Genomic DNA, 10,985 nt, shown 5'->3' on the forward strand with positions numbered 1-10,985 from the left:
AAGCACATATAAGCCCAGGAAGGACAAGACCTCAAACCGTCATGCTATGCTGATTAGTGAAATTCTTCCCCAGCATGAAGCCAGTCTACAAAGACTATGAGAGGTAGATGTTTTATATGCTGAATTTTCAACAAAAGAACATATGCATATAAAGAAATAAAAAAACATGGCCCATTCAAAGGAAAAAATAAATCTCCAAATACAGTCTTCAGATTTACTAGACAAAGAGTGTAAAAAGACTATTTTAAATACACTCAAAGAAGAAAATACAAAGAACTAAAGGAAATCAGGAAAATGATATAGAAACAAAATAAGATTATCAACAAAAAGATAGAAATAACCACATAAGAACTCTAAAACTGAAAAATACAATAACTGAATTGAAGAATTCACTAGAGTGGCTGAATGGAAAACTCCCACCAGGCCAGTGAAATCTGAACCAGTGAATCTGAAGACAGGAAATTTGAAATTATTGAGTCTGAGGCACAAAAAGAAAAAAAAAAAAAGAAAAATGAACACAGAATATGAGATTTGAGGAACATCATAAAGTAGAACAACATATACATTATGGGAGTTCAAGAAGAAAAGATCGTAGAGCTTATCTGAAGAAATCATGGCCAAAAACTCCCCAAATTTGAGGAAAGATGTGGATATGCAAGCACAATAAGCTCAAAAAAGTCCAAGAAGGAAAAACCCCCAAGAGACCCACACCAAGACACAGTCATCAAACCACTGACAGAACAACCAGACAAAAGGTTGATATGGAACCAAACAACTGGAAGAACACTACAGACTGAATGGACTTCATAGATGTATTATGAACACTATCCAACGTAAGCAGAATACACATCTCTAGTACACATGGAACATTTTCCAGGACAGACCATATACTAGGCCACAAAATAAGTATTAATCAAAAAATAAAATCAGGGCACCTGGGTGGTTCAGTCAGTCGGTTAAGCCTTTGCCTCAGCCTCAGGTCATGATCCTAGGGTCCTGGGGTCCAGTCTTACATCAGGCTCCCTGCTCAGCAGGGAGTCAGCTTTTCCTTCTCCCTATGCCCTTCCCCACTGCTTGTGTGCTCTCGCTCTCTTGCTTTCTCTCAGATAAATAAAGTATTTTTAAAAAATAAAAAAATAGGGAGCCTGGGTGGTTCAGCAGTCAAGGGTCTGCCTTCAGCTTAGAGCATGATCCCATGGCCTGGGATCGAGTCCCACATCAGGCTCCTTGCGGGGAGCCTGTTTCTCCCTTTGCCTATGTCTCTGCCTCTCTCTGTGTCTCTCATGAACAAATAAATGAATAAAATATTTTTTAAAAATAAAATAAATAAAAGTAAAATCATTAAAAGTATCATTTTTGATCATAGTAGAATGAAACTAAAAATCAATAGCAGAAAGAAAACTAGGAAATCTACAAACACGTGGAAATTAAACAACACACTTAAACAACTGGTCAATGAGAAAGTCACCAGGGAAATTAGAGAATATCTTGACAAAGGAAAATAAAACATACTAAACAAAACATACCAAAATTCATGAAATGCAGTGAAAGTAGTGATTAAAGGAAAATCAATAATGTAAATGGTTATATTAAAAAAGAGGAAAGATCTTAAATAATTAACCTAACTTCACACCTTACAGAACTAGAAAGAGCACATAACTTAAAATTAGCAAAAGAAAGGAAATGACATAAAGATTATAGCAGAGATAGAAAACAATAGAGAAAATCAACAAAACCAAGTTGGTTCTTTCAGAAGATCTACAAAATTGACATAATTTGAGCTATACTAAAAAAAAAGCAGAGAAGACTCAAATAAATAACATCAGAATTGAAAGAGGGACCATTACTACTGTTTTTACAGAAAGAAATGCATCACAAGAGAGTACAATGAACAACTGTATACTAACAAATGAGATCATAAATGAAATTTGTTAATTCCTAGAAACACACAACCTGCTAAGACTGAATCACGAATAAATGTGAATAGACCTGGAATTAGTAAGGAGACTGATTCTGTAATCAAAAGCCTCTCAACAAAGAAAAGCCCAGAACTAGATGGCTTCACTAGTGAATTCTAGCAAACATACAAAGAAGAATAAACGTCTATCCTCTTCAAACTCTCCCAAAAAATCGAAGAGGGTACATTTCTAAACTTGTCCTCTAAGGCCACAATTATTCTGATACCAAAGCCAGACAAAGATACGACAAGAAAACTACAGATCAACCACAGACCCTGATGGATAGTGACACAAATATCCTCAATAAAATGCTAGCAATACAAAATCAACAGTATATTTAAAAGATTATATAACATGATCAAGTGGGATTTATTCCTATAATGTAAAGATGGTTCAACATATAAACACAGATCAATTAGCAAAACACCACATTTAAACACACATTAGCAGAATGAAAGGAAAAAAAACTACATGATCATCTCAATGAATGCATATAAAGCATTTAAGAAAATTCAACGTTTTTATGATAAAAACTCAAAAAACTAAGAATAAAAGAAAACTACCCCAACATACTAAAGATCATATATGAAAAGCCCACAGATATCATATTTGATAGTGAAAGACTAAAAGCATTTCCTCTGAGAGCAGGAACAAAACAAGGATGCCCCCTTTCACCATTTTACCATTTCTATTCAACATAGTACTGGAATTCCAAGTCAGAAAAATAAGGCAAGAAAAAGAAATAAAAGGCATCAAAGAAGTAAAACTTTCTCTGTTCACTGATTACATCTGATGTGTATAAAACCCTAATGATTGTACCATAAAAACCCTATTAATAAACAAATTCAGCAAAGTTGTAGGATATGAAATCAACACAGAGTCAGTTGTTTTTCTATATATTAATGATAAACACGGGATCCCTGGGTGGCGCAGCGGTTTGGCGCCTGCCTTTGGCCCAGGGCGCGATCCTGGAGACCCGGGATCGAATCCCACGTCGGGCTCCCGGTGCATGGAGCCTGCTTCTCCCTCTGCCTGTGTCTCTGCCTCTCTCTCTCTGTGACTATCATAAATAAATAAAAATTAAAAAAAAATGATAAACACTGTAAAAAATTCCACTTGCAATAGCATAAAGAAGCATACTTAGTAATAAACTTAGGGAAAGAAAAGGAATAAACTCAGGAAGGAGACAAAGACTCCTACACTAAAGACTACAAGTTATTAAAAGAATTAAAGACACCAATAAATGGAAACCCCATGTTCATGGACTACCAAAAACAAATTTTGCAAAAATTGGCAAGCCCATTCTAAAATGCATATGGAAAAAAAATGCATATGGAACTTCAAGAGTATCTTGAAGAGTCAAAAAAAAAAAAAAAAAACCTTGAAAAAGAACAAAGTTGGAGGTTGACACTTTCTGATTTCAGAAACTGAAATCAGGACAGTCTTTTGCTTATACTAATTCCTTAGCTAGATTTTTTATTAACTATAGATATTCAATGTATCCCTCAAGGAACAGCTTAAACAGTTTACCCGGAAATTTTCTGATCCCGCACAGAAGCAATTATCTTTGTCTCTCATTCCCATAGCCCTTGCCTTCTATAGGCACTTCTTCCAGGACAAGACAGCTAGTTGCCAGAGTAACCAAAACAGTGTGGTGCTGGCATAAGGACAGACATAAAGATCAATAGAAGAGAACAGAAACTACAGAAATAAAGTTTCATATATAATAACCTCAAATGATTTTTTGACAAGGGTGCTGAGACCATTTAATGGGGAAAGGACAGTCTTTTCAACAAATGGTGCTGAGAAAACTGGACAGATGGACAACATGCAAAAGAATGAAATTGGGACCCTTCATACCACATACAAAATTAACTCAAAATGGATCAAAACCATAATTTAAGAGTTAACACTATAAAACTCTTAGAAGAAAACATAGGGCAAATGCTTTACAGCATTGGTTCTTTGGATAGATCACTAAAGGCACAGGTAACATAAAACAGACAAGTTGGACCTCAAGAAAATTAAAAACTTCTGTGCATCAAAGGACACTATCAACTGAGTAAAAACCCTAGAACTGGAGAGTTCTACTTGCAAATCACATATCTTACAAGGGATTGTAGAATATCCTTCTAGGATCCCTAAAAGTCAACAACAGAAAATAAGCCAATTTTAAAAACTGACAAAGCACTTGAATTGACATTTCTGCAAAGATATCAACCATTAACAAATGACCAATGAAGACATGAAAACAGTCAACATCACTAGCCATCAGGGAATGCAAATCAAAACCATAATGAGATGCCATTTCATATCCATTAAGATAACTACTATCAAAGCAAAAAAAAAAAAAAAAAAACCCAGAAAATAACAAGTGTTGGTGAGGATTTGGAGAAATTGGAAACTTCATGCACTGTTGGTGGAAAAATGAAATGGTGCAGCCACTACAGAAAACAGTATGGTGGTCCCTCAAAAAATTAAAAATATGGAGCTACCATATATATGATCCAGCAATTCCCACCTCTGGGTATATCCAAAGAATTCAAAGGAGGGACTCAAACACATATTTGTACTCCCATGTTCACAGCAGCAACATTCACAAAGGCCAAAAGGTAGAAGGGACCCAAGTATCCATCAATGGATGAACTGACATACAACATGTGGTAAATACACACATACAATGGAATATTATTCAAGAAAGAAATTCTGACACAGGCCACAACAGGCATGAACTGTGATCACTGTGCTCAGTGACATAAGCAAGTCACAAATGATTCCACTTATATAAGGTAATGAGATTAATCAAATTCATAGAGAGAGAAGGCAGAATGGTGGTTTCCAGGGCTTGATGGGAGAGGGATTGAGGAACTCAGTGGGGGATGATGAAAGAGGGCAGGAATGGTTGCACAACAATGGTTAAAATAGTCAAGTTTATGTTATATATATTTTACTACCCCCAAAAGGCTAACAACAAATGTGTAAAACATTAATACACAAACATAAGCATTCAGGGCTGGGGAAACATGGCTTAACGTTAACATGGGGAAAGGGTTTAAAAACTCAGGGTAGTTTCTCCACTGTAGTTTGAGCCACTACCTTGTATCTGACTTGAACGGTAACTTCCTGACTAGTCTAGCAGTTTCCACACTTAGTTGTATCTTCACACCACTGCCAGATTTTAAATTACAGACTTTTCTTTCACATCTCTTCTCAAAAGTCTCAGATGACTCTGCCTATATCAAGTCCACACTTACCAGTGAGCATTTTAAAGTCTTGTCAATACCACTTTGAAAATAAATTTCTAGCTGTTTTCCAATTTACTCTCCTGATTTTTTTTAAATTTTATTTATTTCTGAGAATACACAGAGAGGAAAGAGAGAAGCAGAGACACAGGCAGAGGGAGAAGCAGGCTCCATGCAAGGAGCCTGATGTGGGACTCGATCCCGGGTCTCCGGGATCAGGCCCTGGGCCCAAGGCGGCGCTAAACCGCTGAGCCACCCGGGCTGCCCACTCTCCTGATTTCTATAGTATTTCCTCTGTCCAGCCACACTATTTTCATTTCATCATCTCCTAGTTTTGCTTATACTAATTCCTTAGCTAGATTTTTTATTAACTATAGATATTCAATGTATCCCTCAAGGAACAGCTTAAACCGTTTACCCGAAAATTTTCTGATCCCGTACAGAAGCAATTATCTTTGTCTCTCATTCCCATAGCCCTTGCCTTCTATAGGCACTTCTTCCAGGACAAGACAGCTAGTTGATTACTGCTCACTGGACTATGCGTTCTTGGGAAGAAAGACAACAGTTTATTCATTTTCTTGTCCCCACAACACTGGGCCCCCATAACACTTACTGAGTGATATTAGTGGCCCAGTCAAGGTACAGAACTCTCAACTGGACTCTGTGCAGTGGATGTGGAATGTGGATGTGGACAGATGTGGAATATGGTGTTCAATTTGGGGTGATACATCTGGAAGGTTCAGTCAAGCTATTACACAATCAAATTAATGAAGTATCATGTGTGCATATAGATGATATGAGTACATAAAGTGGACTACTTGGCCAGACAAGGGAAAATACTAAAAGATCTGCCATCCAAGAAGCAGGATTCTTAACTCTACACACTGGAGTAACACTCAACTCCAAAACAGTAAATGTTTCAGAGAGACAAATTTTGCCTCAGTTTAACATAAAAAATTCTAATAATTGGAGCTGTCCAATTATGTAATGGGGCTGAAACTAGTGGCCACATTATTGGAAGTATTGACAAAACACAGAGTGGAGGATCATTTGTTTTAAGATTTTCTGCATCAGCAAAGGTTTAACTAGAATGATCTAAGACCATTTATTAATTCAGTGCACATTACATGCCTGACACTGTTCTAGGCTCCAGCAATATAGCAGTAGACAAGCACAGTCCTGATCTCTTGGCCCTTTTATAAGCTCCATAGGACAAAAGAAGGAGGAGGAGGAGGAGGAAGGAAGAAGGAGGAAGGAGGAAGGAGGAAGGAGGAGGAGGAGGAGGAGGAGAAGAAGAAGAAGAAGAAGAAGAGGAGGAGGAGGAGGAGGAGGAGGAGGAGGAGGAGGAGGAGGAGGTGGTGGTGGTGGTGGTGGTGGAGGAGGAGGAGGAGGAGGAGGAGGAGGAGGAGGAGGAGGAGGAAGAAAGCAGCACCTGTAAACAGACCAATGCATATATAAGAACTGGATGGTTGATGAGTGAGCATTCAAAGTAGCACAGAATGGATGGATTCTCCAACAAATGAAGCAGAGGTAACTAATGAGTTATAAAGAAAAAAAAAAAAAAAACTGGCTCCGCACTAACACCATCAGCATCAAGTACAGGTGGAATAAAGAAGGTGAGTGTGAAAAGCACAATCTAAAACTTTCAGGACCTAAAACAGGAGAGTATCTCCACAGAAACAGTTTCTTAAATGTGATGTAAAAAGCACAAGCTATCAAAGGAAAAAATAAGTGACAGACTCAACTACATTAAACTTGGCAAATTTCAGTTAGCTAAAAGATCCCATAATCAGAGTGAAAAGAAAAGCCTAATCTGCGAGATTCCCTATATATATATATATATATATAGTGGAATTTTGGATAATATATATATATATATTATAATACTATAATATGTAAACTTGAAAAAAAAATATATATATATATCCAAGGATTAGTATACAAACTATACAAAGAACACCTACAAATCAGCACAAAAATAAAAATGTAATAGAGAAATAAGCAAAAGATGTGAACGTTTCATAGACGAGGAAACCCAAAGGCCCTATAAACACAAGAGAATATGTTCAACTTCCTCAGGGAAATGCAAAATTAAAGCCACAGTAAACTACTATTTCATAACTGCCAGAATGGCAATAATTAAATGTATCAACTGTTGGCAAGCAAGCAGAGCAAAAGGAACTGTTATGCACTGCCAGTGGGAGAGTAAATTGGTATAATCACTTGGAAAAAAGTCTTGGCATCACTTAGGTAATGTAGAAATCATGCATCCTCTATGGCCCAGCAATTCAGCTTCAAGAAATCTCCTCTAAGATAAGTGTTACTTACATGCACCGGAAGATATGTGCAAGAAAAGGCACAGCTGTATTGTTTTCAAATACAAAATACTAGACACAGCACAACCAATAAACTGTGTTATGTATGACTCATCCTAGCGATTACAGGTATGAAAATTAACAAACCACAGCTACAGATACCAACATGCATGAATCTCTAAAACATAATTCTTGAGAAAAAATGCAAAATAATACATATGTATGATTCTACTTACATAAAGTACCAAAACAAGCCAAAAGAGCAAAATATCATTTAAGGACATACATGTATCTGATAAAACTGTAAAGAAAAGCAAGGAATTTTGGATAGTGTAACCACTAGTGTAACCTGGGGGGAGGGAGGAGTATGCAACATGAATATTAATAAGGGAAAACCTCACTAAAATGTAGTTGGGAGATTTAGCAGGGATAGCTCTCATGCCCTATCATGCTCTTCAGCTGCAAACCCAACAAGGAAGAGAAGGTCCTTGCTCAGATACTACTTCACTACCCCAGCAGAAAGGAGAATGGCTTTCTCCTCCCCCAGGGAACAGCCCCGCCAAGAGACTGTCATAACACAGCCAGTGAAGAGCCATTATGCTGGGAGCTCCCAGTTTACTCCAACGGACTCTTTGTTTATAACAGCCCTCCCAACACCACCACCCACTTCCTCTATAAAACAGCATCCCTGTCTTCTGTTCAGCAGACATCCTATGGTTTTGCCTATGGTTTTATAGTAGTTTGCTTGTCCTGGATTATAATTCTCTGCTATTCCTGAATAAACTCATTTTGCTGGTGAGATAACGGGCAGTTTTATTTTTCAAGGTTGTGGGGAGAGGCATCCAAGGTTTCCAAAATGCTGGTGTTTTATTATTCTTTAAGATGTATATGCATGACATACATGTTTTCTAAAACAACGTATAGGGCAATGTAAACTTGAAAATAAGTCGGAAAAACACAGCCTATAATTTGACAAGCCTAACCAGATAAGGTCATGTTTTTGCATATTCCATGTATTGTTATTTCAACTTTCCATAATGTAGAGTTCAAAATAGTGAAAGTCCCTATCATACAGATGGGTTTATCTTCCAAAGGTTCGTTTCTAACTGGGTTACTGTTTCCACTAAGAACGAATGTGTGTGTAAAAATAACGCCGTTTTCCCGGCTAGCCCCCCAAAGTTAAGGTAGTGTGCAAGACAGCTGAAATTACCCATCACTGGTGCCATCCTCACCGTTCCTGATGTCCATTTTACAAGATGGAGAAACCAGCGCTCCCTGGGGTTCTGCAACCCGTCAAGGTCACTCAGGTGGGAAGTGGGATCTGAATCCCGTTCTCTAGTTTCCTCTCAAGTCGTGGCCTCTCCTCACACCATCCTTCTTCTTCTTCTTCTTCTTTTTTTTTTTTTTTTGGTTTTATTTATTTATTCATGAGAGACCCGCAGAGAGAGGCAGAGACACAGGCAGAGGGAGAAGCAGGGGAGCTCCCCGCGGGGAGCCCGACGGGGGACTCGATCCCGGGTCTCCAGGATCAGGCCCTGGGCCGCAGGCGGCGCCAACCCGCTGCGCCACCCGCGTGCCCCTCGCACCATCCTTCTACCGGCAAAACCTTTCTGGAAATACCTTTCATCTCTCCAAATAAACTCCTCAAGAAGCCACTGTCCGGCTAGCAGCCGGAAGGAGGACCCGGCGGTTAACGCCAAGGCCGAGGCCCCAGAACAGGTGCGCTGCGCCGAGCAGGTGGGCAGCAGCGGGGCCGCCGGGTGCCGGGTCTCCGGGTCTCCTCCGGGTCCCGGGACGCGGCCCCACCGCCGCGCGGGAGGCCTGGACCCGCCGCACTCGCGCCCCAGCGTCCAGGAGGGAGGAGCTCTCGGGCCGCGCCCGCCCGCCCCCGCCCCCGCCGCCTACCCGCGTGCTGTGCGGGCAGTAGCTCTTGCTGAAGATCATCACTCGGTTGCCCTCGATGAGGCCCAGGAGGCGGCGCCGCAGCGCCTCGCGAGCCGCGGAGGAGCGGCCGGCCCCGGGGGACGACAGGCGGGCCCGGCGGCCTGGCGGCGAAGACATCGGCGCGCCGCGGACGCTGCCCAGGCGGCGGTTGGGGCCCCCGCCCACCTTCACCGGCCCCGGCGACGTGTGCGCCCGCGGCGGCGGCGGCGGCGGCGGCGGCGGCGGCTGCGCCAGGGCCTCGGTGTCGCTCCCGGCCTGGCCGGGCCAGTTCAGGGACCGAGAGGCGGGCGGCGGCGCCGGGACCGGGCCTGGAGGGCGGAGCAGCAACACCCAACAGGCCCGGTACCCACCGCCCCGCCCCCGCGACGCCCCGCCCCGCCCCCGAGGCGCCCGCCCCGCCCCGCCCCCGAGACACCGCCCCGCCCCCGCGCGCCCCGCCCCCGCGCGCCCCGCCCCCGAGACACCGCCCCGCCCCCGAGGCGCCCGCCCCCGCGACCTAGGCCGCTCCGGGCCTCGGAGGGCGGAGGCTGGGGCGGTCGCTGCCCTTCGCGGGAAGGTGGGTGTGGACCTGCGTCCTTATTATCCCTTCTGTGCACACCTCCTGGGATGGAGCAGCCTCCATGAGGCGGCCTGGACTGCCCCCTGTGGAGGACTTTCCAGCCTAGTGACCTCCACCAGCGCCCGCACGACGGCAGGTGTCTTAATCTTACTTAAAGACTGAATAAATACAGGTGCCTGGGTGGCTCAGCGGTTGAGCACCTGCCTTTGTTTGGCTCAGGGCGTGATCCTGGGGTCCTAGGATGGAGTCCCACGTTGGGCTCCCCCCAGGAAGTCTGCCTCTCTCTGTGTGTCTCTCACGAATGAATAAATGAAATCTTTTATAAAAGACAATAAATAAAGCCAGCTTTAGGAAAGATGGTTATTTATTTATTTTTTACTTTAAGTTTCTTCTTTAATTCCAGTTACTCAATAGACAGTGTTCTATTAGTTTCAGGTGTATGATATAGTGGTTCAACACTTCCATTAACCACCTTGTGGAAAAAAAAAACAAAAACCACCCTGTGTTCATCTATTTAGCCCATCCCCACACCTTTCCTCTGGAGGCTATCAGTGTGTTCCCTAAAGAGTCTTGTTTCTTGGCTTGTCTCTCTCTCTCTTATTTTCCTTTGTTCATTTGTTGTGTTTCCTGGATTCCACATATAAGTGAGATCATATGATATATGTCTCTCTGACTGACTTATTTCACTTAGCATTATATCCTCTGGGTCCATACATGTTGTTGCAAATAGCCAGATTTCAGATTTTTCATGGCTGAATAATATTCTATTGTGTGTATATACCACATCTTCTTTGCCCATTCATCAATCAGTGGACACGGGCTGCTTCCATAGCTATCATAAATAATGCTGCTATAAACATAGGTGTGTATATATCCATTTGAATTAGTGTTTTTGTATTCTTTGGGTAGTGTGATTGCTGGATCATAATATAGGTCTATTTTTGACTTTTTGAGGAACCTCCAAACT

The 10,985-nt window shown here is 41.8% G+C and overlaps 1 protein-coding gene across 1 annotated transcript in view; it reads right to left on the reverse strand.

The window, feature by feature from the left end:
• The window catches only part of TXNRD3 (thioredoxin reductase 3), a 52,352-nt gene extending 42,716 nt beyond the window's left edge, over nucleotides 1–9,636 (reverse strand). The window contains exon 1 of the mRNA XM_072784856.1: nucleotides 9,421–9,636. Coding sequence (XP_072640957.1) covers nucleotides 9,421–9,576 — 156 coding nt within the window. The 5' untranslated portion in view covers nucleotides 9,577–9,636. The remainder of the gene's footprint in view (nucleotides 1–9,420) is intronic.
• Nucleotides 9,637–10,985: the final 1,349 nt, after the last annotated feature.

The sequence above is a fragment of the Canis lupus genome, chromosome 19, assembly GCF_048164855.1.
Source record: "Canis lupus baileyi chromosome 19, mCanLup2.hap1, whole genome shotgun sequence".
Taxonomy (NCBI): domain Eukaryota; kingdom Metazoa; phylum Chordata; class Mammalia; order Carnivora; family Canidae; genus Canis; species Canis lupus.